Below are 27,726 nucleotides of genomic sequence, written 5' to 3'. Positions count from 1 at the left end.
TGGGAGCGGTGCTGCAAACAGTTATTTCTCAGATCCTGCGCACATTCTGCTCAACTTCTCCTGGGAAGCACCTTCTTTTCCCACTTTTCAGCTCAGCCTCTCAGTAGGCTTTGATGCGTGACACCAAACATTGGTGTTTTTTAACGACATAGCGGCATGTGTACCATCAGACCGGGGTGTTTTTTAGCGAAACATTGTAGCCTTTTCCAGCAGTGTCTGTACAACCAGACCTGGGTGTTTTTCAGCGACACTTCGTGGTGTACTCAGTGGCATTTGTGCCATCAAACCTGGGTGTTTTTAGCCACACGTCACAGTGTTTCCAGAGGTGTCTGTGCCACCAAACCTGGATCTTTTTCAGAGACTCACTGTGGCATTTCCAGCAGCTTCTGTGCCACCAAACCTGGGTGTTTTCAAGCAACACATCATGGCATTTTCAGTGGCATTAGTGCCACCAGACTTGGTTGTTTTTGGCCAAACAAATATTGTGGCCTTTTCCAGTGGCGTCTGTGTCACCAAATCTGGGTATTTTTCAGTGACACGTCGCAATGTATTCAGTGGCGTTTGTGCCACCAAACCTGGGTGTTTTTAAACAAAATATTGTGGCCTGTTTTAGCACTGCCTGTGCCACCAAACCTGGGTGTTTTTCAGTGACACATTGTGGCATTTCCTGTGGTGTTTGTGCCACCAAACCTGTATGTTTTTAAGCGACACATTGTGGCGTTTCCAGTAGCTTCAGTGCCACCAAACCTGAGTTTTTTTACTGACACATCATGGCATTCTCTGTGGTGTTTGTGCTACCAAACCTGGGTGCTTTTCAGCAACACATTGCATCGTTTCAGTGGCGTTGTGTGCACCAAACCTGGGTGTTTTTCAGTGCCACATCACATCGTCTCTATTTGCATTTGTGGCACCAAACATGGGTTCTTTTAGCGACACAACATTGCATTCCCTGTGGTGTTTGTGCTTCCAAACCTGGGTGTTTTTTAGTGACACATCTCATCGTTTCTATTTGCATTTGTGCCACCAAACCTGGGTGTTTTTAGCAACACATCTGTAGTTGAGCTCAAATTAGCTTGTTACACCACAGGGCCTCCAATCACATCTTGAAGATTGATGGTGGGTTTTGTTTAAGTGTTAAAGAAGTGGGATTTACACATTGAAAAAACATAATTATGAGATGGTAAGTACTGCTCCAAACAGTTCTTTTTCAGATCCTGAACACGATTTCCTAAACTCCTCCTGGAAACCACCTTCTTCTCCCACTTTTCCCCTCAGCCACTCTGCAGAGAGTGGCAGTGACAGGACGGCTTTGATGTGTGACATTGGCGATAGAGGCCCGCTCCACGCTGCTGATAGCCTGACCAGAATAGAATGTGAAAGAGCCAGAACATACATGAATATTTATGTCGCCCACTTTTCATGTTTGGGAACGGGTGTTTAGTCCACTTCCAGTGGGGTGTAATCAGTTGATGTGAAAGCATATAGTATGCAACCATGTGACAGACAGAAGCCACTTTATCTACTCTGCTGGCTGAGCTATCACTCAGCACTGGGAGGAGTGTTCACCACTGTTCACACCACAGCATTCCAGCCATAGCATCCTCTTCTCTACTGTCAGTAAACCCAAACAGCCAGCTTGACTCAGAGCACATGGGCAACCTGTAATCAAGCTTGGCCTCGAAAGTGGCATGTAAAAGTAAATCCTGTGTTTATATCCGAGAAAGGCCTCCCTCATGGAGCGACTTGCGCAGGAAACACATAAGATGATGTTAAGCTTCAAACCAATCTCTGGGATTAAAGATCTTGACTATCACCCTCCACCTCTCTTTCTGTTTCTCTGTCTTTGTCTCTTTCTCTTGATCTGTGGCAGCCTGCCCATCTCCGGGCCCCTGTGCTCTGGTGGGTTCAGTGGACTGGTATGCAGCAGGAATCTTTGGATCAAGGTGATTTCACGCTCCTCCACGTTTTCCCAGGGCTTTGGGCGCTCTCTGTTACCTCTGTGCAGCCCGGAGTGTGTGATAGCGGCTGACATGTGTTATCATAGGACACATGCACAAACAGCAGCAACAGGGTAAGGCTGCTTTATCTGTCTAACACCTCTGTTTCCCTCAAGTGTCAGGCTTTGACTGTCTGGTATGGTAGGCTTCTTTGGCCTCATTCGCAGAGACCCCCTTTGGACTAAAACACGGGGATTTGTCCGCCGCTCCATGGACAGACAAAGGGATAACCCTGCGACATGAAATCTCAATTTTAAGACGAATCCTCTCAAACATACACCCCCTCCTTTGAAGTAGAACTAATCTTGCTAACCTTGACATTCCCTCGGAGACAGTTCCCACTCTCACTTCACAGTCTGCTCTCATAATAGCTCCACAGTGCTCTTTTTTTTTTTCTCTCAATGAAACTCCATATCTCATTCAGCTCTTTGGTGGCGACTGTGAAAGGAGGGGGGGGGGTTGTGAAGTCGTTCCAGCAGAGAAGTGGTTCAGTTCAGCTCCTGTCATTCAGCTCGACTGGGCTGTAAATATGCCTACACATGATCGGGAGCAGAAAATGTAGACGTGTAAAAAGTGTATTTGTGCATGTTTCGATGCCCGTGATAAGGAATTTAGTGCTTACAGCTCAGCTGCACAGAGAAAACACACAGAAGTGAAATGGCCTTCACAGATAAAACATGATGGGGAGTTAACAACCTCATGACTTCCTCTTCTATTATAATCCTACCTTTTCCAGATTAGATCCTGTTTTAGGACAAAATAACAACTTTAAGAGATCCTGGAGACACCACAAGCGCTCTCTGCAGATTTACATGTCCATCCTCATACTTTCATCCTTTGGCATGCCACCATGCCAAATGATTTCCTTTATGGAAACTTTTCCTTGGAAATGGATCAACATGCCGTCCACACCCATCGCCATAAGGATGTGTGCAACATCACACTGTGTCCCACGGATCCTCGCTCATGTGGCAGGACTGTGACCTGATTAAAAGCACCAGTGGTTTCAGAGAGGCTGTGAACTGACTTTAAGTGAGGGCTATCACAAGTTATTAGACAGTGAACCAGTGGTCACACTCACAATAAGGAAAATCTACACACAAGCTGCAGCTGTGTTCCAAGGCTGTACTTTGGCACATTTGTTTTTTTAAAGGGAAATTTCGGTTTATTTCAACCTGTCTCCTATCGTCCTAAATTTGTTTCAAGTGACTAGTGACATAAAAATAATAGTTAGCATGTTAGNGCCGTTTTTCAACCACAGTCATGCCATAGAACCACAGCAAAACACACCTCAAAGATTTTCAGATGGGTTTACACACCTGAACTGTGTACAAACGGTGAAAATGAGCTATATCGCTTATGGAAATAAGGAACTCCAGATGGCACTCTGTCAGAACACTCCACTCGCAAATATCCGCATGAGACTGAGTTCGAAATGTGAAGCGCTGTCAATCACAAAGGGGTTCAGCCTTTTAGACAATTCCTCATCATCACGCATACACCGAGCGTCCTCTCCAGCCCACCGCTCCATTAGGTCCCACGGAAGTTAAAGGGAAATTTCAGTTTATTTCAACCTGTCTCCTATCGTCCTAAATTTGTTTCAAGTGACTAGTGACATAAAAATAATAGTTAGCATGTTAGCCGTTAGCCTAGATACAACCGGGGCGCATAGTAGCGTCAGACCTGTTAAAACGTAAGTTAACGGGCAACCTTCAAGTGCAAAGTTAGTCCACTAAACAAGCTTTTTTTCCACAAAGACCGCCTCATATCAATAGGATAAATGTCAGAGAACATATAGAAAACGACATGTAAACGTGTTGTCTTACCTTACCGGTGTGGTGCCATGTTTGTTTACCACTTAGCTTTGCTTTCCAAAGCGCGGCCGAAATATCGCGAGAACAAGCAGCGATCTCATAGCGTGCCTGAAATCTCGNGAAAACGACATGTAAATGTGTTGTCTTACCTTACCGGTGTGCTGCCATGTTTGTTTAACATGCTAACTATTATTTTTATGTCACTAGTCACAAACAAAAAACGCAGACGATAGGAGACAGGTTGAAATAAACCGAAATTTCCCTTTAAGCTAAATGCTAACATCAGCATGCTAACATGCACATTTAAAGCAGGTATGATGTTCACCATCTTATAGTCTTTTCGCCAACATATTCTCACTCCGATCTCGTCACATATTGCTGCTTGGTCATGCACTTTCCATGTCAACATATGACGTGCAAGGTACCCTGGGTGCGTCTGTCGTTGACGTTCTGGGACACCGTGTAAACTTCTGCCTGTTACATGCATTGTGACTTTTCAAAATACACTTCCGTTTTCACAGGAAATGTACAGTTTGCATACAGTCTCTTTCAAAATAAATGTACTACATTGGTACAGCACTGCAAATTTACGTTTTTTTTTCCTTTCAAGTACAAATACACATGGTAACGTTTAGCCAATGCTTGCACATAGCAACAAGTGCACATGGTTAGGTTTACATTCACACAGGAAGTGAAAACCGGCCACTTAGGCGAAAGTCGGAGATTGTTGGACCCTTCCACCACCCTTCCCTCCCTGCTCTGACTTTTTGCCCCCTTAAGTTATGTTGTTGTCCAGCCGCATTAGCTCACTCTTCTTCCAATCACTTAGACTTTTCATAATTCTGCTTTTTGTTCATCATTGTTTGAATCTAACTTTGATTTGATTTTGTGATCGACTTATTGTATTTTGAAGTTGTATTTCTGTTAACTGCATTACTTGTATTAGTGTCTAGTTCAACTTTACCTGTACAGGTACTGCGACAGAAATGAGCTAGTAGCTCAGTCTGGTACAATGTGAGATTATTGTCCATGGTCCCTGACAAACTAAATTTTTGTTGTCAGTGTTTTATTTTTCCTTTCTTGGTGAGATTCCCTCATGTCTCTGTTTTTTTAATTTCACCAGCAAAAACCTTTTTATTAAGAGATATTTATGTTTTATGTGTTTATTTTTCTGTAACTTAAAAAAGGAGAAATGCTACAAACAGATACTTAGATGAATAAATAAATACAATTGATTAACTGTTAAAATATATTTGTTGTAATGTAAATTTATTTTTTTACATTTCTATTATGATGATAAGGCTGCTGCTGATTCCTATGATCATCATACTCATTCTTTATGAACTAGCTTTGTCCTTTGATTTCTCTAACAAACAACAAACACAAAGCTCTCATAATAAATTATGTGAGCTTATTACAGTATATATATTTATCAGAAAAAAAATCATGATTTCACAGTATCATGGTATACGATATTAAACACTCATTATTATTATTATTATTATTATTATTATTATTATCAGTTACAGTGACTCGTAAAGAAATGAAAACAGAAGGGTTCTTTATTATGATAGAAACCTGAAACCATTTTTTAAAATGGAAGCAGCCCATGTGTATAAAAGTCTGACAGTCCGGTTGCAGTTTTTTCACAACAGTAAATAATCAAATATAGGCCTAAACAATATGATAACCATCAATTTTGATACCACAGTATATGGTTTGACGTTATACCAGTGCAACCCTTGTACACACACAAATAATTTGATTCCAGGTTTTTGCATTGCTTTTATACATTTACACATACATTGACATAATGGCTAGAGACAGGGAAACAAAGCTGGAACATAAGAGTAAAGAATAAATCACACTATTAGGTTCAAGGTTATTTATTGTCAAATGAACAAACTTGGGTCACAGAATCCCTCCAACAATGTAATTTAGGTATGTATAATAATGATAATAATAGTAATACTAATATCACACAATTAGAAACAATAAGAGAAACTAAATATAAGGATGTAGGGATGTAAAGTAGAGCAAATTAAAATAGAATGAAATATAGCATAATAAAATATGTAGTATAAATCCACGGTTTTAAAATATGAAGTGAGGGACTGTTCCGTATTTATGAGGGGGAAGTGGGTGGTGCAAAAAGTGGGAAGCATGTTAAATAATGTGTCAGGCACACGGGAGGGATTTATGTTTTTTATTTAGGCTTAGTGGAGGGACATACAAATTTAAATGGTTGTATTTATTTTACAGCAGATGTTTAAAGAAATAATTATATTTTCTTTAAAAACCTCCAAAATTACATAATTTACCAACAGCAGAAACTGTAAAAACTGAAGTTATTGTTGAATTATTGTTGAAAACTTCCATCAGAATAAAACAAAACTAAATCTGAGCATTCAATAGTGATTTTTCATCAGAACGACTTTATTCTTCATGACATTTAAAATATGTCCAAAAAGAAACTGTTTGCATGAACTAACCAGCACGCATAATAAGATGGAAAAACCGAGCCTTGTTTTACAACTCCAGGATTTTGTCTTCAACTTTTAACTTTCAAACAACAAGGGGAAAGTTTTTAAAAAAAAAAAAATCTACTAACTAATTAATGGTGGAGGGAGGGTCATGCATTTTCCACTAGACGCCCATTCACATCCCAGCCACCTCCTCCTCTGATAAATCAAGAACAGTCCATGAGTTATATAAATCAGTAATACAATACGAAGTAAGTGATATAAATCAGTGGTTGCATGAATACACAGAACATGCTGTAGTAAAATGTGTATGTGAAAAAACTGGTGTATATATGACTTATTATCTACATACAGTACAGGCCTACATTAAAAAGCACTAATGACCAACAATAAAAATAAAACATCCACATACAAGTTTAGCTCTGTAAGTTGTAAACGAGAGGAATAACCACTGAATGGATATACATGCAGATTATGTTTATGTCAGCCACATTATGTGCATGCATACATGTCTATAGACTGTATATACAGCATGTAGGTTTTTTTAAAAAAAAGGATTTAATTAGGGACTGTTTGTTATTTATGAGGGGGGAGGGTGTGGAGCAAAAAGAGGGAGGCATGTCAACTAATGTTTTTAGCACTGGGGTGGTGGGTTTTTTGCTTGGGGGAGGGGCATACATATTTTAATGGTTGTATTTTGTATTTATTTCACTGCCGATGAAACATGTTTTTTTTAAAAAATCACCAAAATTACACCATTTAACACAGTAAGTAAAAACTGAAGTTATTATTGCATTTTCAAATTTCTGACTGATGTACATGCACTTTATCATTATGTAGGCCACATTATGTGCATGCATACAGTACATGTCTATAGACTGTATATACAGCATGTAAGAGTTTTTAAAGGATTTAATTAGGGACTGTTTTTATTTAGGAGGGGCAAGGGGATGCTGCAAAAAGGAGGAAGCATGTCAGCTAATGTTTTTTTTTTCCGGCTCGGGAGAGGGGCATACAAATTTAAATGGCTGTATTTTGTTCTGTTTTATTTATTTATTTATTTATTTATTTATTTATTTATTTATTTATTACCACCAGTATTTAGAGAAAACATGCTGTTGAGACCTGGAAGGCATGTTTATCGTGGCCAGGATTTGTAAAAACAGAAATTATCATTGAAATTTCAAACTTCTGATGGATATACATGCAGTTTACGTCATGTTGGCCACATTATGTGCATGCATACATGTTTATAGACCGTATACAGCATGTAGGAGTTAATTAGGAACTGTTTGTTATTCATGAGGGTGGAGGGGGTGGTATAAAAAGGAGGAAGCATGTCAACTAATGTTTTAAGCGCTGGGGAGCTGTTTATTATTATTATCAATATTATTATTAATATTATTTTGGCTTAGGGGAGGGGCATACAAATTTAAATGGTTATATTTTGTGTTAATTTTCCTACTGATTTTTAAAGAAGTATTTAAATTTTCTTCAAAAATCAATTTATCACAGCTAGAATTTGTAAAAACAGAAATTATTGCTGCTTTTTCAAATTTCTGATGGATATAGTGTAGGCCTTTGGCTGGGATTTTTTAGGATTTAATTAGTATGTCCATTGTAGTTATTATGCTATATTTCATGCAGAGGCATCTGAAGGCACCATAAAAGTATGTTGTATTGAAAACTAGTTTTGATGAGGCCTACGTCATGGTCGGCGTGTCTGCCTCTCTTTCAAAGTATTTGCTGAGAAAGTAGAGCAGGACCGGAAGCCAGGCCCACAGTTCCTAGAAGAGCAGCAGTCAGAAGAGAACGGCTTGTGCCACGGGGACTTTTATTTTGAAAGCCGTCACCGGATGTTGTCCCCGTCGTTGTGTCCGGTTTGACTCGGAGCAGGCAGCGCAGAAGAAGAAGCAGCAGAGAGGCAGCAGGACTGGAGCACAACCAGCAGTCTCAGCCTCATGCTTCACCCTGGGCACTTCTCCTCCTCCTCCGGCCCGCTGAAGACAACATTGTGACAATATTTATTTTTTATTTTTTATTATTTAGCCACACAAAAAAAAGTGGAGGGGAGGAGAAGGGGGGGCCGAGTCATGGAGCTTTATTGCCTGGAGTCGGACACAGCCGTGAGAGCCCAGCCTGACCCAAACATCCTCTATGATGACAGAGTGTTGCAAAGTTTATTAACCATTGAGGACAGGTTTTTACCTCAGTGCTCTTATTTCCAGCGGGTCCAGAAGGATATTCAGCCTTATATGAGACGAATGGTTGCAGGTTGGATGCACGAGGTTTGTGGACATTGTGTGAGCTAACCTAACTGCTTTAGCTAATTCTCCTTCTTTTGCATGTCGACGTTCAGCTTTTAAGCTAATTAAAGCCCATAAAGTGAGAGTTTTAGCTCGCAGAGAGTTGTCATGGATGTTAACCCATTTGACAATTGAATGAGAGTGACTCACCAAAAGGCGTGGGAGAGTCGGAAATTCCACCACGAAGAGTTTCAGCTTCAAAGAAATAGCCTAGCTAGATATTTACATTGGTTAACAGCTACAAAGTTGGTGCTTTTTGCTAACCAGCTAGCTCAGGCGACAGAGGGGAAGTCAATGTTAATTTACATAATCGAAAAACCCACAGTTCCCCTTTTTAATAATTATTATTAATTTTTTAAAATGGCCCAAGCTCGCTGGCTTCGCTCGGGCAACGTGCATGCAAACCCACTTTCATTTTTGGAGATAAAAACACGTCACGTTTGCAAAATAATCCGATTTTTAACTGTCGGGAACTGTTTCAACACAACTTGTGGACATTGTGCACGTGTTTTAAAGCTCATAGGTGATATGTTTTAATTTTTAAATATTTTTTAAAGTGGGCAAGCCCCAACAAGGAAGAGGAGTTGAATGGCGACGTTTTGCTGAACGACTTCCTATTGAACTAATTTGTTTCTGCCTTGCCCTGACTTCACAGACTTCACAGCCTCTGACTGACTGAAGTGACATGAAAATTAGTGATTTAACCCAAATTAACTCCAACATGGGGCAATCACATTTCTCAGCATAGCCCACCCCCATCTGCAACTCCTGCTCTGCTTTTAAAACTTACAAATCCTCCACTTGTCTTTTATATTTCTCACATTTTTACTTATAATCTAATTTTCTCTGTCCCATTTCTGTCTCGTTTCAGGTATGTGAAGAGGAGAAGAGTAATGAAGACGTCTTCCCATTAGCCATTAATTATTTGGACAGATTTTTAGCAGTGATGTCCACAAGAAAGAGTTATTTGCAGCTCCTGGGAGCTGTGTGCATATTCGTGGCCTCCAAGTTAAAGGACTTCAGGCCGCTCTCTGCAGAAAAACTTTGCATGTACACAGACAACTCCATCACACCACGGGAACTGCTGGTAAGCACTGGACTTTTCAAAAGCCCCCATTCATTCATTCATGAGAGCATAAAAATGCCATGTCATATTTTTGGGATGATTTTATAATGCTAATGGCTATATTGGTTTCACAGGAAGTATCCTATTTTCCTTTATAAGTGGAGCTGTGCACAATACAGCCACATCCTTTCTTTGGATCCATGTGGACTGGAGAGGTGTGTGATGCCATCTAGTGCCAGTTATGCAGCATAGGATTTAGATAGGGACTCGCTTTGTGTTTTAGATACAGATAGGAGGGTTTATACTTACTAAAGCAGCTCATATGCACACATCTACATGAGTTTTCATTTCATTTTATTGGTTTATTTCGAACAGGGGCAGTGCACACAACACAATCCTAATTTCCATCTGTTGTCCCTACGTGTATATAATGCACATGTGACAATATGATACACATATAACAAAATAAAACAGTATAGGGCAAGCAAACAAAACAGAAAACATTATAAGACCGTAGGACATATCAGTGTGTATACATTTAGAGAGGCATTATTTCAGCCATTTTAGTATGAAACAAGTAGTATATCTCTTAATTGGATCAACAAGAAAACTTTGCGAAAATTAAGCTTATGGAACAAACTTTTAAGAGCAGTGTGTCCACCACAACTCAGCGTATTAAAGCTGCAACTAACCGTTATTTTTTTAGTAATCAAATGTTTTCTTAATTAATTATTTGTTCTATAGAATGCCATAAAATTAAAAAAAAAAGTAGCCATCACCATCCCCAAAAGCCCAAGTTGATGTCTTCAAAACTGTTCTGTCTGACCAACACTCCAAAAACTACAGATGTTAAGTTGACAAAAAAAAAATTGCACTCAAGGTCTGCAAACAAGCTTGTTCTGGAGCTTTCTACAGTCTCGCACAGTCCTCCTCAGCAGATTAAGTTCGCTCAGTCGCTATAGACGTGTACAGTTGATCAGACTTTGTCCATGAGATCTTTAGTTTACCATCGCAGTGCTAAGAGAAGGGGAAGCAGAGCTGAGATGATTAGTAGATCGACCGAAAAATTCAGTCATTTTTCAAGCAAAGTGGTCAAGTTTCCGGCTTTTCAATTAAAGAATCTGCAGCTCTTCTTGTCTTAGCTGACTGTAAGATCTGCATCTTTGAGGTTAGGACTGTTTAGAGACAAGAATTTACAAATAAAAAACTTATAATAGGTGATATTTTATAGACAAATCAAGGGAGGAATCAGTTGCAGCCATAAAGAAAAGAAGCAAATCCTCCAGTTGAAGCAGTAATAAAATCATGTTTATGCTTAAAATTTACACTAACAATGAATTGAACATCAAAATAGTCTAATCCATAAACCAGCTAATTGTTCCAGTTCTAGAACATGTCACAGTTTGCCTCTTAGTTCAACCAACAGCTCCACACGCTCTCTATACATCCTCCTGTGTTGCCTGCAGCTGTTGAGGGAAATGACATTCGTCCCATTTGATGCTCCATATTGTTGTAAGACCCCAGATTCCTGGATATCCTGACAGGATGCACAGAGAAGGCAGCATGAGCCAGTCAAAGATGCTGCAGCTCTTCCTTGTAATGAACACTCAGCTGCTGCTGCTACAGCTGGAAGAGAGATGTTTTCAGGGGGCGGAGGGGTGGTTGTGTCGAGGGCAGCTGTCCAGGAAGTGAGCGCACCGACAGCAAACCTCCGCCCCGCTCATCTCGCAATCGAAAATCTCCACAAGGGCTAAAATAGGTTGAACGCAAGCATGTGTGAGGCAGGTTATGTACAGGAAACCCACGTAAATGTGAATGATGGCTGACATTTGAGATGACTGATGAGCGTTTAGTGATGGGGGGGACTGTCCCGTTTGGGGTTTTGGGGTTTACTACGTTTGCTTTTTAGGCGAGACTGCTCCGTGAAGTGAGTGAGGAGTTAAAGTCATCAGCATTTATTTTGTCAGTGTATAAAAATGTCTCAATAGTACAGTCAACCAGTTTAGCTGCTTTTACTGCTCAGACGTCACCATGTAGACTTTGATTTTTTTAAATGCACTTTTTTAATCAGCCTTGTCTTTCCCGTACTTGCTGCTACATATAGTTGTGAAATTAAAGGAAGTACAAGCAAGAAACTTTCCTCAGTAATGTAACAGTGCTGTCATCTTCCAGAGGGACAGTTACTCTGAAAACATAATGAAATGACTCAACAGTCCTCTGCACATGGCTGACGTCATGGTCTTCACGGGAGACCACGAGGAGAAATGTCAGAAAGCCTTTACAGACCTGCAGTGGGACTTTTATTTTGGCTAATGAGTAGGTTTGATGAAAAACAGGGAAATAAAATCAAGACTTTTAATGTTTAAATGTGTTACGGGTCAAAACTCCAGCAGCACCAGCAAGACCACTGCGTTTCAGCTTGTGGCCTTCATCAGGATCAACATGAAACCCATTAGCTTAAATCATTAATGTTTCATGATGACCCTGATGAAGGCCACAAGCTGAAACGCAGTGGTCTTGCAGTAAAGTTGTTATGTGTACTACAAGTTTTGCTGGAGTTTCAACCTCATCAGACTTATTTCCCTTCTCTATGTATCCTGAAAGTAGGTGGGGTCACATCAGAAACTGCCACCCTGCTTCTAAAATGTTTAACAGGACATGAGCAAATGTTTAAAAATGCATTGTGTGAGTGCGCTGGTGTGGTGCTTTGCAAGATTTCTGGTGTTTCCTCATTGGTAAATTTGCACAGCAGCCATTTTATTGGCTGGTGTCACTGGGTGTTGTAATGATTTTGATATTGACAATGACTGCTCATTCTGTGTCCAGCTTTTGTACTCAAAGGAATATTTCACCTGTGAAACGATGACATTTGTATATCAATAACTCACCCCATGTAAAGTTGAATTCGTGAAGAATACGAAGAATCCAAAAACAGACAATTTCTAATAAATTGAAGCAGTAATTTTACCTCACTGAACACAGGAGCTGCTGCAGCGTCCATTGTTTGTGCTATATTCCACATAACGAGTAGCACGCCTGGACAAGAGTGTACGTTTGAACTCTGACTAATGGAGTGCACAAGTAGAGTTCAAATGCGCATGCATGCCCAGGTGTGCTAATTGAATGCGGAAGAATTTTTTAATAAGGTTTTAGTGAAGGTGCATGTGTTTGGGAAGTACTGAGCGTATGACTGGATAAATGAGACTTGGATTATACTGCACGAGTTGTGTGAGAGTTTGTAGTGAGATGTCTTGCTGTTGTTAAACACGGGCACTTTTTACTTCAATTCATGAAGAATTTTCTCCGGTTTTCACGGTGTTCACTGTGGAGACGTATGAGAAAAACAGGGTGTTCCTCATGAATATAAAAAACATAGCTTGGAGTGAGTAATTGATATACAAATGATCATTATGTGGGTGCAGTGTTCTTTAAACTTCTGCAGCCTCTGTGGTTTTGACAAGTCAGAGGGTTGTATGCATTTGCACGTCACCATATCAGTTGACATTTTTAGTTTTCATTTGTGCAGTTGCACTTTTTTAAAGACTGACTTCTTGATGTCCTGACTTTTTCAATTGATACTTAAGTTGCATCCTCGTCCTTGCTATTACTCTCTCAAATACCGAAAGCCAAACAGGAAAACATTAAAATTAAATTAGCAAGTGGGCGAATTGTTCAGATGATTTAACAAACAGGAAATTAAATCACGAGATATGTACACCTTTCCTGCTGATGCAAAATCTGACTGTATGAAGAGTCAGCTCTGTGCTGCTGCTGCTGCTGCCTGTGCAGTGCACATTCACTGTAGCTGTTTGAGGCTTGTGACAGGAAGGAAGGGGCTAGCTGTCTCATTGGCAGGGCAAAGCTTGTCACATGCCGGCGTTATGAACACAAAGGATGTGAGGAATGAGAAAGGCACGCAGATAATAAGATACAGCGAGGAGAGATAAAGTGAAAAAATGTTACTCTTCTTACAGAGCTATTTCCTCTGGGAATAGGGACAGGCTGTGATCTTTTTCACGGTCAATGGAGGCATGGCAGCACGCCATTTAACCCTCTGACTGAGAAGACTCTGCCAACAGACTAAATGTGAAATGACTGACACTCTCCTCTGTGTTTTAGGACTGGGAGCTGGTCGTGCTGGGGAAGTTGAAGTGGAACATGGCCTCAGTCATCCCCAATGATTTTATAGAGCACATCATTCGCAGGCTTCCCCTTCCCAAAGACAAGCTGGCGATGGTCCGCAAACACACACAGACATTCATTGCCCTCTGTGCCACAGGTAACGCAGCTGCATATCGTCTCATGAGCATTTTTCTGTTTCTGTTGCTCCCTCGCACGCTCACTTTGCTGCCTTGTGATTCCCACATCCACCAGAATATTCCCACACACACAAACATTCTCTCATCGTGAGTCATCGGTGACCTCTTTCTTCTCTCGGCATACTCTTCTGGCCGCCTTATCCTCTTTCTAGTCTCAGCCTGTAGTAGGGGTTTTTCTTCCCAGCTGCTAAAAGCTGCTTGAAGTGGCCATTTCCACATTTCTCTCAAGTGTCTGGGAAGAATGCCATTACTGCTGCTCTGTTTAGATGAGCCACGTACACGGGTAAAAGTTTTTCACCGGTGTGATATGAAAATGCAATGCAGGATTACGGAAATCTGCATACAAATTTTAGGCATGGCAACTATCCACACCGGCTTTGTTGCAAATAATCCACGTTGCCATGTGCAATTTTTCCTCTTAAATAATGCCCATGTCCACTCTGAACAACAAAAACCTATCCACACAGAAGATGTGTGGGGCTAACGTTAATTACACGATGCACAAACCTTATTAAACCCCCAGATTTGTTGCTAACACTAACATTAGCTTTTGTAGCTAGCCAGTAGATATATTGTAATAACCAGACAGTAGACCCCAAGATGGCGCTTATTCAGTCCAAGGAAACTGCTTTCTCTTCATATGGGTTATAAAAAAAAACAGGCAAAAACATCACATACAAATGAATGAAACGCAACTGTTTCAACTCTGAATGAAAACTTTCTGCCACTCCAGAGAGCGGTGGTCCTCAGTGTCAACTTTACGCTGTTTTGTTGTGACCATGTCTGCTACTTAGCAGGAAATGTTAGGTAACTGATTGTTTGCGTGTTTACCGTCTGTTATTGAAAACATTAGTTCCACCTGCAGTAGTTCCTGCTTGGCACATGTATGATAAACTGTATGACAGTCCTGCCATCTTTATCTTACTTGATAAACCATTATTGTGTGACAGGCCACATATTTTGAAAGACAAGCCGCGGGCCATTTAGAATGGGTCCATGGGCCACGATTGGCCCCTGGTCCAGACTTTGGACCTGCCTGGTATAAAATAATGGATGTGGCAACAGTGATGGCACCCACTGGTTTGTGGACAGCTGTTCTGAAGCCTTGAGTTTGGGATTTCGACCGTCACTATTTTGGGTTCTTTTGGAGCCAAAAGTGACCATATTTGGACGAGAGGGTGGAGCTGTGGATGAGCAAGGGTTTGATCTGACTCACAGGCTGTAGCGGCGCCTCGCACGCAGCCACTCACTCAAGTTGCCACACCCTTAAATATGCATAATTTTATGCCTTAATAAAATGCGATTGGGTAAGTGGTGGCATGCTGGTGCAGTGGTTAGCATTGTTGCTTCACAGCAAGATGGTTCAAACCCCTCTGTGTGGAGTTTGCATGTTCTTCCTGTGTCAGCGTGGGTTTTCTCCGGGTACTCCAGCTTCCTCCCACAGTCCAAAGATGTGCAGGTTAACTGGTGACTCTAAATTGGCTGTAGGTGTGGTGTGGTAATAGTCTGGCAACCCCCTAATAGGATACATGGTTACAAAAAATGAATGAATGAATGGGTAAGTTATTAAAAAAAACATCCAATTAGCCAGCAAATTAGCTATAGAGACCAAAACCGTTTTTGTACCAGGCTGTAAACATGGGTATTTCTGCTGTAAAGTCAGACATTTCAACATGGCGGTTTATGGGGACTGACTCTGTGCTGGAGCCTGCCTCAAGTGGTCATTCGATAAACTGCAGTTTTTGTTCACTCGGCTCATAGACTTTACATTGTGATGTTTACACAGATATTTGAGTTGTTTTTCTTGGCTCAAGTAAATTTTTACAAATATAAAACCTCCATGGATCAAAAAGTCATAATAGTGAATAACTGACCTTGTTTGCAGTTTGAGGTGTCCGGTCAACAGACGTCTCTCATATAATGGTGATCTATGGGGAAAATGCTCTTAAGGCCCCAGGGTATTTTTTCACATCAAAACAATGAGTGGCCACTTGGGTCTGGGCTAACCCCGTTGTGCGATCGGTCTGCGAAACACTAATCAGACCCTTCAGATTCTGCCCAAAACGAGCTCTAGTATATAACCAATAGAGGGCGCTCAAACAACAGCCTAAGCCCCAAGCATGCCAAAGGATTTCATTGGTTTAACATATATTTTCACAGGCAGATATCCGCTGAATTAAAGGTCCGAGCGAATGTTTTTTCCCCTGCATGAATGTTCTGCAGGTGTGTTCAAGCATTCATGAGAACCCACAAACTAGTTTTTAGAAATTTCTGTGCAAGCTTTTCAGACAAAAATCCATGCTTGGTGTGAAACGGCTTTAACTATGGTGATTGTATCGTACTGTCATGTGATGTAGGACTCAGGTGCAGCCGAACTCTCCCTCTGTTGTTTGTTGACAAGGAAGCTTCCAGGTTTAAAAAAGTCAGGCCAGTGATCCTCCGTTTCCCTTTTGTCCCGGCTTCATGTCCAAAATATACTCTGGAGGCTCTGGAGAAGCACAAACTCAGATGTCCCCTTAGTCCTCTCCCTAGGTGAATTTCCATGGCATTCCTTCGCCTATACGAGGAATCCTTCTAATATTTTCATATCCTGCACAGAAATACTACAGCAGGATCACGTAACATACAGCGCTGCTCTGTCACAAGGCTGCCTTTCATCTGCTACCTCCTTTCAGCTAATTCAATGAAGGAAATAAAACAAAGGAGGTCACTTTAGTCACTGCGGTCAGATCTGGCCAATAAGCACTTGTTTACTAGAGCTAGTTATTGGAACCATAGGCCTCTTCAATGAGTTTCATGCCCCGTTTAGCACAGTTTTAGTGTCACACTTTTTTTTATATTTGGGTGTGTTTCAGTGGTCGCCTCTGCTATTCATAAGCAGCTGGTTATATCCAAGCACAAAGCAGCCGCAGTGGGGGAAAAAAAGAGGCCTGCTGTGGTTGTGCAGTAATGTAAATGTTTGGAGTTTTATATGGAGTTGAGATGTTATTCTTATGATGGAGGAGCTCCTCCTATGGACAGCTGGCCCCTGGAGGAGAAGATGGGCGTAGTGAAGCAGGCTGCTCTCCAGGGTTTAATCAAAGCTATCAGGCCACCACCACTGGTTTCCACTGGGCTAGGACTATGTGCTGGGTTGGACTTATACAGCCCTTAACAATTGTGTGCCAAGTCTCTTCCTTTTTAAGATTGGTCATGTCCATGTGCTGAGGCCGGAACAAGCCTGTGTATTGTAATAGTGGAAAACCCTCCAGGGGCTGTATTCAAGAAACATCCTAAAACTGAAGTAGTTCCTGACTGGCTTTGTTGGAACAAACTCCTGAAAATAAAGGGCGTGTTAGTCCCTAACTTTGGGACTCCAGTCAGGAAATCAACAAACTTCAAAAGCATATTTTGATGGTGTATAAGTTGGTAAGCTTACCCACAAATGGAAACAAGCCAATAGGAGTTGGGTAATGCTTGAACAGAACTGGTTTTGTACGACGAATTGTTTGGCCTCATTGGAACTCTAAAAATATTAATTGTTCCAACACTCCAACCAATTGATTGGTTGATGCACATTATCTCTATATTAACGAAAGTATGGGACAGACAGGGAGGACAGCTCCCCCGCCCCTTCAGGCAGCTGCGGTGCCAAATGAAAGACAGGGAGGGAGTGGTGACAGCCAGATAGGTAACTCCAGTGGAGTGAGGCAAAGGAGGGAATGTGTCTTTTTTTGTTGTCACGTATTGCGAATTTTCGCACCGAATAGAGCATTTTCACACATCGGACTCAGTGTACAAGGTTTCTGTGCGTAATGATGTTTTTTTCAGGAGACGGATTTTAAAAAACACATCCGAAAAAACTGACTCGGTGTGCAATGGCCTTTCGCTGAAACAAATGCTGCACCTCGAAAGCGCTAGCACCAGTGATTGTCTCACGAATGAGAATTTGGTTGAACAAGAGCATATTGACTCACAGACTAGAAGATGTCAACCCCTAGAAAAATTAGAGCAATAGTTGTGTTAAGAATGAAAAAACAGAGCTGGAGAGAGAAAACCGGCTCCTTTCTCACAGTCACAGCATGAAGTGGGTGTGAAAATCAGATTGTCAGCTTCGGAAAGTTGCAGAAATGCTTGGAAATGTGTGGGGGGAGGGAGGTGACCGCGGTTATTCGACTGTTCAACAGCTCTGCAGAAGCACGCTAGCAGCTTAACACCGGAGATGATTCGAACGCTTACTGTATGAACTTGGAATTTCTCTGATGAATTATCCATCAAACCAAAAATGTGCCCCTCAGACTCCACTTTGTTTGACAGCTAATGAAGTGTCCATGAAATAGTTATAAATAAATCAATTGAGCTGATTTGGTCAACCGGAAGTAAATCACAGTCACAACCTCTGTCTATCTGATTGACAGACCATAGTCACCTGCCAAACACCAATCACTGTGGACATAGTAAGTTCATTCATAAGACATGATGTAAACCATAGAAACGGACTCATCTCTTAGCTCAGGAGTTCTTAGATCCCCTGAAAAAGTTTCTCTCAGCAGCTTTGTGAAAAGTTTCAAGAGAAATAGATGGGAACTTTTCAGAAGACGCCTAGTGGTCAGATACTTACAGGTTTTCCTATGAAGTGAAAATAAGGCAAGAGAAGGAGGTTTTGTTCACAGCCACATCATGAACTGTTCTAAAGCAGCTCAGTACTTGCGGAGGTGTAGTCTCAATGGCTGCCTCTTCTTCCGCCTCCTCCATCCAGGCCTGTTGTCACTTAAGCCTTTAGACTGGGATACGCACCGGAGGGAGTCGTTCCTGGAACTTATTGCGCAGCGAGTAGGAGGATTCCTACTCTGCTTTTCTAATCATAGCTGAAGTTTCTATGAAGGAAACCACACAGGTTACACTGTGCAGCTATGTCTGTCGAAATTCACACTGTGGGAAAGTTGAGTTCAGCTGCGGAGCATGCGCACTGGGGATGACTCAGATGTTTGCAGCTCTCATACTTCCTCTGGGCTGATTAAGTGTTGCAGCTCTTCATGTCACAGCTAAAAATGTGATTTCCGCACGTCACTGTGGTCTGAAGCTGCTGCATGACTAATTGCACATTAACACTCTTTCCTTGCCAGATGACCGCCTTGCCATGAACCCTCCTTCCATGATCGCCACGGGCAGCATGGGAGCCGCTGTCTGTGGCCTGCAGCTGGACCACGCTGACCAGAGGCTGAGTCGAGACAACCTGACAGACCTGCTGGCCAAGATCACCAACACAGAGGTGGTGAGTACAGCAGCGAGGGGGATTTATACCTGCCAGAAGTACTTACTCAATAGTTTTAGTGCTACACAACAATGCATTGTTAATAATCATTGCAACATCTCACGACAGCAGCATAAAAGGCCCTTTAGTAAACAACAGTGATGACTTCAGTAGTGGCAGATTGAAGCTATTTACTTTTCACGGAGAGAGAGGCAGAGCGAGCTTTTGGCTCTTGGCTGTGGAGCCAGACTGCTGCTATAAAGAGCAGCGGCAGAGGGAATGTCTTCTTAAAACTCAGAGCCCACATTCTTGTGGTAGGACACATGCAATTTCTCTGCATGGCTCCCACTTTAGCTGCGTGCCCCTCCTGGTGGAGGAATATGTTCGTAATCAAGTTGAGGAGCGTCTTTCCCAGAGCAAACGGGCCGATGAAGAAACAGTTATCCAAGCTGTCTGCATATCTGCAGAACAACACTTAAGAACATTCTTAGATTACTTTATAAATGTATGAAAACCCATTGACTGTAATGCATTAACTGTATACAACCTATAACCTACACATGCCATCGTAATGAGCGCCTGTACAATTTATCAGTTTGCGTTAATAAGCATTTTAAAATATGAATGGAGTTTGCACTGTGTACAGGTGCTGTATTAAAAATAAACGGAAGTGAATGGGTCTCCATTGATTTTAATGTATTATGTAAGTTATGAAAAGTGCATGCCATCATAATGAGCTTTGATTCAATTTATTAGTGTGCTCTAAGTAGCGTTTTAAACTTGAATAGTTTGTGCTTTATGTAGGTGCTGTATTATAAATACAATGGGAGTGAATGGGCCTCTATTGACTTTAATGCATTTTGTAAGTCATAAAAAGAGCATGCCATCATAACCAGCTTTCATACAATTTATTAGCATGCACTAAAAAGCATTTTACATTTTGAACAGAGTTTGCACTGTATACAGGTGCTGCATTAAAAATACAATGGGAGTAAATGGGCCTCCATTGACTTAAATGCATTATGTCACCTCATAACAATTCATAAGCGATAAATAACATTATAATTGGATTATACATACCATTCTGTTGGCAATAATAAGCATTTTCAAATATCAGTGGGGTCTGTACTATATACAGGTGCTGTGTTATAAATACAGTGGGAGTAAATGGGCCTCCATTGTCTTTAATGTGTCATCGAAGTCATAAAAGTTGCATGCCATCATATTGAGCTTTCATTTAGTTTAGTAGTGTGTACTAATAAGCATTTTTAAATATGAATGGAGTTTGTGCTGTATGCAGGTGTTCTGTTATAAATACAATGGGTATAACGTGCCTCCATTGACTTTAATGCGTTGTATGACCTCATAACAATTCATAAACTATAAACCATTATAATAAAAATACATCATAATTAGATTACACATACCAATCTGTTGGCGATAATAAGCATTTTCGAATATCAATGGATTTTGTACTATGTACAGGTGCTGTGTCGTAAATACAGTTGAAGTGAATGGGCCTCCATTGACTTTAATGTATTGTGAAAGTCATAAAATATGCATGCCATTACAATGAGCCTTCATACAGTTTATTTGTTTGTACTAATAGGCATTGTGAAATTTGAATGGAGTTTGTGTTGTTTTTAGGTGTTGTATCATGAATACAATGGGAGTGAATGGGCCTCCATTGACTTAAATTTATATTACTTCACTGCACTCACTATAAATCCCATCATAATGTGATTATACACCCTTGATCAGTGGGCAACACTGAGTATTTTCAAATATCAGTGCAGTCTTTATTGTATATAGGTGCTGTGTTATAAATACAGTGGGAGTGAATGGGCCTCCATTGACTTAAATGTTTTATTAAGTCATAAAAAGTACATGCCATCATACTGAGCTTTTGTACAGATGACAAGTGTGCAATAGTTAGCATTTTTCAAGGTATAGAGTTTCTACTGAATTCCCATAGAAATCCATTTTTTGTTGGATTTAAAAATTAAACAACTCATAATATAGATATTGATAATCAATATCAATAACAAAGGTCACAGCAGACATAAATTGTCTTATGTAATGTGTCATACTTGGCATAACTTTTTTTGTTTAACATATAAATGGTTTCCTTTGCTGCTACAGAGCAGTCACAGTAACTTCATATATTTATCCCAGTGTGTGATTTCATTGTCACAGTGAGTCACTGTTACACCAGAGGACCATTTCAGAAGCCTAGAAATCCCAAAAAGGCCACAGCCAATGGGCCACAGGAACAACACGGTTTGCCTCTTAGCTTGTGGTTACGTTGCCATGGCGACGAGGGCCCCGCAAACCCAGCCGTCACAACAGGCGCTCCAAATGCAGCCCATCGGGTTCCAATTATCCGTACATTTCAAAGGAATGTTGGCCTCTTTGCGAGCCTCGGTTCATTCTTTTAAGAGTCCTGCAGCCGGCTCAGTGAGCCAGACCTCCCACATCTTCCACACAGACCTGCAGAGGGACGCAGACGGAGAGACAGAGGATCCCCTTTCACTAGAGAAGTTGTCCAAAAACATCCGGTCCCACTGTCCTATATTCTCTTTTACACCCAAACTCAGAGGTTCAGGGTGCAGTAGGTCAAAGCCATTTCCTCTAGACCTCCACATGGGACTGACCCCGCTGTAAACCCAAAGGGGGGGTGGAGGCAGGGAGTCCAGATCTGCTTATCTGTTCCCTGATAGACCACAGAGGTCCTGTAGGAGTCTTGACCCTACGCATTCCCCCAGTATTCATACCTCAGACATGCACAGGTCTCGTGTCAGAGAGGAGTCCTGTGCCCACTGTGGAGCTCACTGCAGTGTGTTGTTGGTATTGGAGCGTGCTGGTACCCATTGTTCTGGTCATGATGCAGACAGGACCACCTACCTCAACCCACATAATACTCTGCTGGTATGCTATGCATGTGACCAAAGCTGTTTAACAACTTGCACCTCAAATGTGATGAAATGCCAGGTTTTTGCACGCGAGTGTCTGCGGACAGGTGGACAAATTAAACCCTCTAATGTCCATTTATTCATCATCTGTAAATACGCAGAGCATCTTTTATTTATAGTTACATAACTTTATGAAGTTTGTCATGCGTCAGAAAACCAGCTGTAAGTGCTGATTTGGGGCTTCTACATTATCGTTATGTCTGTAGCATAACAGTTTTTTGAGACATGTTTGGAAGAAGACTTTATTATAGTTTCTACATTCTGAAACAACGTTTTTAACAACCTTGAGTCGTTTATATTTTGACGAAGGATTTGCACATTTTTATAGGCGCCTATGTAATTTTTCCCACTTTGGTGGGGTTGGTCCAGGATTTATATTCGTGCGTCAGCTCTGTGCCAAGCCTACGCACGTAGCCTACGCCATTGTGAGCATTTATACTTGTACGGTGGTGTGTCTGTGTCACTCTGCAGTAACACCTCCAAAACACTAGTCTGTGGCAGAGGTTTTTGTGAAGTGCTGTAAAGTTTAGTTAATTCAAAACACACCCAAAACACACATTAAACATGGCTTAATAGAGACAGTTTAAAACACAAGTACATAAATCAGCTTCACTATAACTCACAGCATTCACAGACAAAGCACTTGTATTTATCTGGACACGTTTTCCCCACAAATACAACATGTGTCCCTTGGGGGGTCGTGTGGGGTGTATTGTGCGATTATGGGGTACCAGTGTTGCTGCTACGAGCTATCCAATCCCTGTATGACCAAAGTGAGAGCTGCGTCCGCATACTCTGCGTTAAGTCAAACATGTTCTCCATGGGTGCTGGCCTCCACCAAGATTGTCCCTTGTCACCAATTCTGTTCGTGATATTCATGGACGGGATCCCGAGGTGTATCCAGGAGGAGGAAGGGGTCCCGTTTGGGGATCTCAGAATTGCATCACTACTTTTTGCAGATGATGTGGTTCTGTTGGCTTCATCACACCGTGACCTCCAGCATGCACTGGGGCGGTTTGCAGCTGAGTGTGAAGCAGTCGGGATGAGAGTCAGCACCTCCAAATCTGAGGTCATGGTTCTCTGATGGAAAATGGTGGATTGCCCCCTTTGGGTTAGAGTTACTGCCTCAAGGGAGGGAGTTCAAGTATGTCTGGGTCCTGTTCATGAGTGAGGGTAGAACGGAGTGTGAGATGGATCAGCGGCTTCTGCAGTGATGCAGGCGCTGCGCTGGACCGCCATGGTGAAGAGGGAGCTGGGCCAGAAGGCAAAGCTTTCAATTTACTGGTCCCTCTATGTCCTGTCCCTCACCTATGGTTATGAGCTCTGGGTAGTGACCGGAAGAATGAGATCGCAGATACAAGTGGCCGAAATGAGTTTCCTCCGTGGGGTGATTGGGCTCAGCCTTAGAGATAGAGTACGGACATCCAGAGGGAGCTTGGAGTAGAGCTGCTGCTCCTTGGCGTCAAAAGGGGTCAGTTGAGGTGGTTCAGGCATCTGATCAGGATGCCTCCTGGGCATGTCCAACCGGTAGGAGGCGCCGGGGCGGACCCAGAACACGCTGGAGGGATTTCATATCTTATCTGGCCTGGGAACGCCTTGGGGTCCTCAAGGAGGAGCTGGAAAGCATTGCTGGGGAGAGGGACGTCTGGGGAGCTTTGCTTGGCCTGCTCCTGACCCAGCCCCAGATAAGTGGATAAAAATAGATGGATGATCAGGGCCTAATACTTTGTTAAGTTGACCAAAAAAAGTCAGACTTATAGCTAAATTTGTGCTGGAAAAAAGATTGTGCATGTGGGGTAAGAACAGTTTAAAAGACAAAAATGGATGCAGAGAGAGTCAGCAAAACAAACCAAAATGAGCTTTGACTCGGGGGTTGTACAGCTGATGTGCCTTACAATCACTTTAACAGAAGCAAATAGCAAAAAGTGTGACTGAAGTGCATATATGTGTAACAGCGTCTGACCCTTTTTGTTCCAGGATTGTTTGAGGGCGTGCCAGGAGCAGATAGAGCGTGTGCTGGCCACCAGCCTGCAGCAGGGCCAGCAGTACCGACAGGAGAACGGCGTCAGGGCAGGAAACAAGGCGAGAGATCAGCAAGACCAGTCCAGCACCCCCACAGATGTACGTGATGTCAACTTATGAACTCCCATCACCATTCGAATTGCACACACCACTCATGCCTGTTTACCAATGAACTAACGGGAGCGAGGGGGCATGAGCTGCCAGTATGAACGCCACATGAGCGATGGTGTGACAATCTATGAACTTTTAGCAAATAAGAAATTTCTAGTTTTTCTCCTTTTTTTTGCCCCATTCATGCCCAGTTGGGTGTTTTTGTACTGTTTTGAAAAGCGCTTTAAAAAATAAAGGTATTATTAATATTATTATTAGTACTTCCACCTTTTGTACGGGCCACACGTAATCAAACAAGCTATCTTGAAAACTTGATAGTGCCTAGGTTTCCCCAGAATGGAAACCTGAATATATTTTCATACTTGAACAAAAGAAAAAACGGCATAATTATATGAAATATATTTCTTTTGATACAACCTAGTAAAAATAAATATGATAAATAATGTATATTTAGCTAGCATTTAGTTATGTAACTCTTTTATCATCTTTAGTGAGCAGTTATCGATTCACAGTTTTATTGTGTTTTCCTCACCTGTGCAGGAAAACTATCGTAGTGATTGAAATGCTGATAATACAGTACATGGCATTTAAACCGAGCTGATATCCAGTCAGAGGAGCGCTACTGTAGCTAGCTGCTCCCTGTCTCTATCAATCATACTGTGCACCTGTAGCACTGCTTACTATTTATGCTGAAAAGTGCTGGCCAGGAGTGGGCTGGGCCTGCTCACAGAGGAAGGACATGAGGGGCTTTGAGGTCTGGAGCAGTGGCTACTGTTAACGATTAACGCAGAGGTCTTGATTTCACTGCTCAATCCACAGACCAGTACAGTATGTTAATAGGACGATGTGTACATGTATTATAATTTAGCAAGGCTACATAATAATTGTTCTGTTCTTGGTCTAGCTCCTATGTGTTAGAGAGTGTTAAGTAGATGGTTTGCGGGCGATCATAGCCTCAGATAGGTAGTATGATGTCATGTTACTAGAGGAAAAGGAGATTTGGCAAGTTGTTTTTACCAGGTTTGAGAGGAAATGGACGCAAGTTGAAGTAGAGATGTTCCGATACCATTTTTTCCCCTCCGGATACCAAGTCCAATACCTGAATTTACGCATTAGCCAATACTGAATAGAGATCCGATACCAGATAAAAATTCAGCAGCTGTATACTACTAATCCTGGTGGATATGGATGTGAAATTATTGCTGTCATTGACTATGTTTACATGCTCAAAATGTTCCAGTTCTTGCCCTTACTTCAAAAAAGACAGTATTCCTACTAGTCTGTTCACATGTCTAATAAAAAATGAATATTCCTATTTATATGCAGCTGTGTGTACTCCGGTTATCGTGCCCTAACCTGTCGATTATCATGCGAAAATATAGCAAAGTGGAAGGACTGGAGCCGTGTACAGCGTATCCATGACAACACACAGATCTGACCGTAAGCAGGCGAGAGGCCGTGAGTTTCTCAACAAATTACCTGGTATCAGATTCATGCATAGACTTATGCTCGCTGATAACTGATGCATCATTTTGGACAGTATCGGAGGTATATCTGATGCCGGTATCGGAACAGCTCTAGGTTGGAGGTGTTTGTCGTGAGGTTTTTTTGGAAAACAAATGCATGTGTAAAGTAGGGGGGAAGCTAGAAGTCTGGGTTTGAATGATAGCGAAACAGGAAGTTAACTTAAGCTATGTAACGTTTCTGCAGATAAGTTGTGCTGCAGTTTCTCCTGTTATCAATTTCACCATTAATTTTTTTTTTTGAGAGAGAGAGTGGGCGACTCGGAACAATATTGATGCACTTTTAAAAACACACTCCTTAAGAATGGTAAGGGGATGGTGGTTGAGGAGAGTTCGGTGGGTTTATAGGGTCTTTTTTTTTTTTTTTTTTTTAAGTTATTTGATTTTTTTTTTTCTGGGCTGGATTCCCATGGGGTAACGCACATTGTCTTGAAAGCTACGCCCTGACAGGTGAGTAGACATAGGATAATCGGTGTTATAGTATATTAAGGAAAGCCAAGTCACTTGTAGACTTTTTTTTTTTGTTTCAGTGCGTTTATGTAACCTTACTTGAATTTTTAATTCATAGCCAAAACCTTCCAATAGTTCTTTCAAACAGTGACACACGTACTGTGTCCTAAATATGCTTCATGTTTTTGCTCTTTTTATGTAAACTGCTCTCTGAACTGAAATTTTCTCCATTATAGACATGGGTAGGTAGGGGTGAAAGTTTTGACTGTATATAACCAATTTCCCAACGAGCAGAAATGCTGCAAAGTCATTACATTTTTAGAAGAGAAATGTAATCGTATTCATGCATGTTCTGTTGTGCAAAAAGCCAAATGTTCTCTGAAAAAAAGTGCTTTAAACAGATAAAATGTGTATGCTTTAAAAGGTTTTGTGTATAATTTGAAAGATAATTCCAAGGTGAGAAAACTAGATTATACATGTCATTCTCTTGCTGCTATGAAGCTTTTTCTTTTCTAGTCTTACACAAAGATGCCTTATTGTGATTCACTTGTGTGCTGCTATATTATGAAATTGTGTATATGTAACAAGTCTTTGCTTTTTCTGTTGTATGTGTACTGGAGGGAACGTAACACAGTTTAGGTGCGGGACTGGAAGTACTTTGTTTTTTGCCGATCTTTTTTTGATTAGCATGTTTTATTCTTTTTATTGTTCCATTTGTATCTTTATATTCTACCATATTCTTGCTGCTTCTGTGTAATGTTTGTGTACCTCAGGTTAATTTGGACGAATAGAGCGAGAGCCCATCTCGCATTACCTCATCAAACATCACATCACACACACGTCGTTTTCACTCTGAATTTGTTGGACGGGTTTCACGTTTTGTTTTTTTTGTTTTTTTGTTTTTTTTTCTGTCTGGATGAGAGGAAAGACGGTGCTTCTCCTCTTTAAATCAAGAAATGTCTGCCGCCAGATTCCACTGAGCAGTTATAAGTGCCTATACTTTAAAATAGGTTATTCGTATATCTAAATAAAAAACTGCCTATACTGTTTGTTATACATGTATTTGGAAAGACAAAAAAAAAACATTTTTTCCTTGGAATTTCATTGGAACAAAGTGGAATATTGTTTATTTTTGAGGTACCCATTTAGTTGAAGTTTAAACCACGAGAATGTTTTATCATTGTTCAGTGTGGTTGTTTTTCCAGACTCCTCTCCCACTATCCCCACGTGCAACCACACAGTGTACCTCAACAATTTCTCCTCAATAAATTGGCTAAAATCATGTGACTGGTTTATTTGTCTTCCTCTGTAGAGACTGAGACCTGACCATCTGCAGGAATGAGAAGTGAATTGTGCCTTTTGTCAGAATTTACCTTCCTGTCGCCACTAGAGGACGACTAAACCACTGAAACGTGGACAAGAGGGTGAAA

The 27,726-nt window shown here is 41.3% G+C and overlaps 1 protein-coding gene across 1 annotated transcript; it reads left to right on the top strand.

Moving 5' to 3' along the window:
• Nucleotides 1–8,186: 8,186 nt before the first annotated feature.
• LOC126384616 (G1/S-specific cyclin-D2-like) lies at nucleotides 8,187–27,578 on the top strand. The gene is made up of 5 exons (XM_050035728.1): nucleotides 8,187–8,582; nucleotides 9,472–9,687; nucleotides 13,786–13,945; nucleotides 19,091–19,239; nucleotides 24,168–27,578. Exons 1-5 carry the CDS (start codon nucleotides 8,388–8,390, stop codon nucleotides 24,330–24,332), a joined length of 885 nt encoding a protein of 294 aa, XP_049891685.1. The 5' UTR covers nucleotides 8,187–8,387; the 3' UTR covers nucleotides 24,333–27,578.
• Nucleotides 27,579–27,726: the final 148 nt, after the last annotated feature.

The sequence above is a fragment of the Epinephelus moara genome, chromosome 23 (assembly GCF_006386435.1).
Source record: "Epinephelus moara isolate mb chromosome 23, YSFRI_EMoa_1.0, whole genome shotgun sequence".
Lineage (NCBI taxonomy): Eukaryota > Metazoa > Chordata > Actinopteri > Perciformes > Serranidae > Epinephelus > Epinephelus moara.
This window is presented reverse-complemented; position numbering and strand designations above follow the sequence as displayed.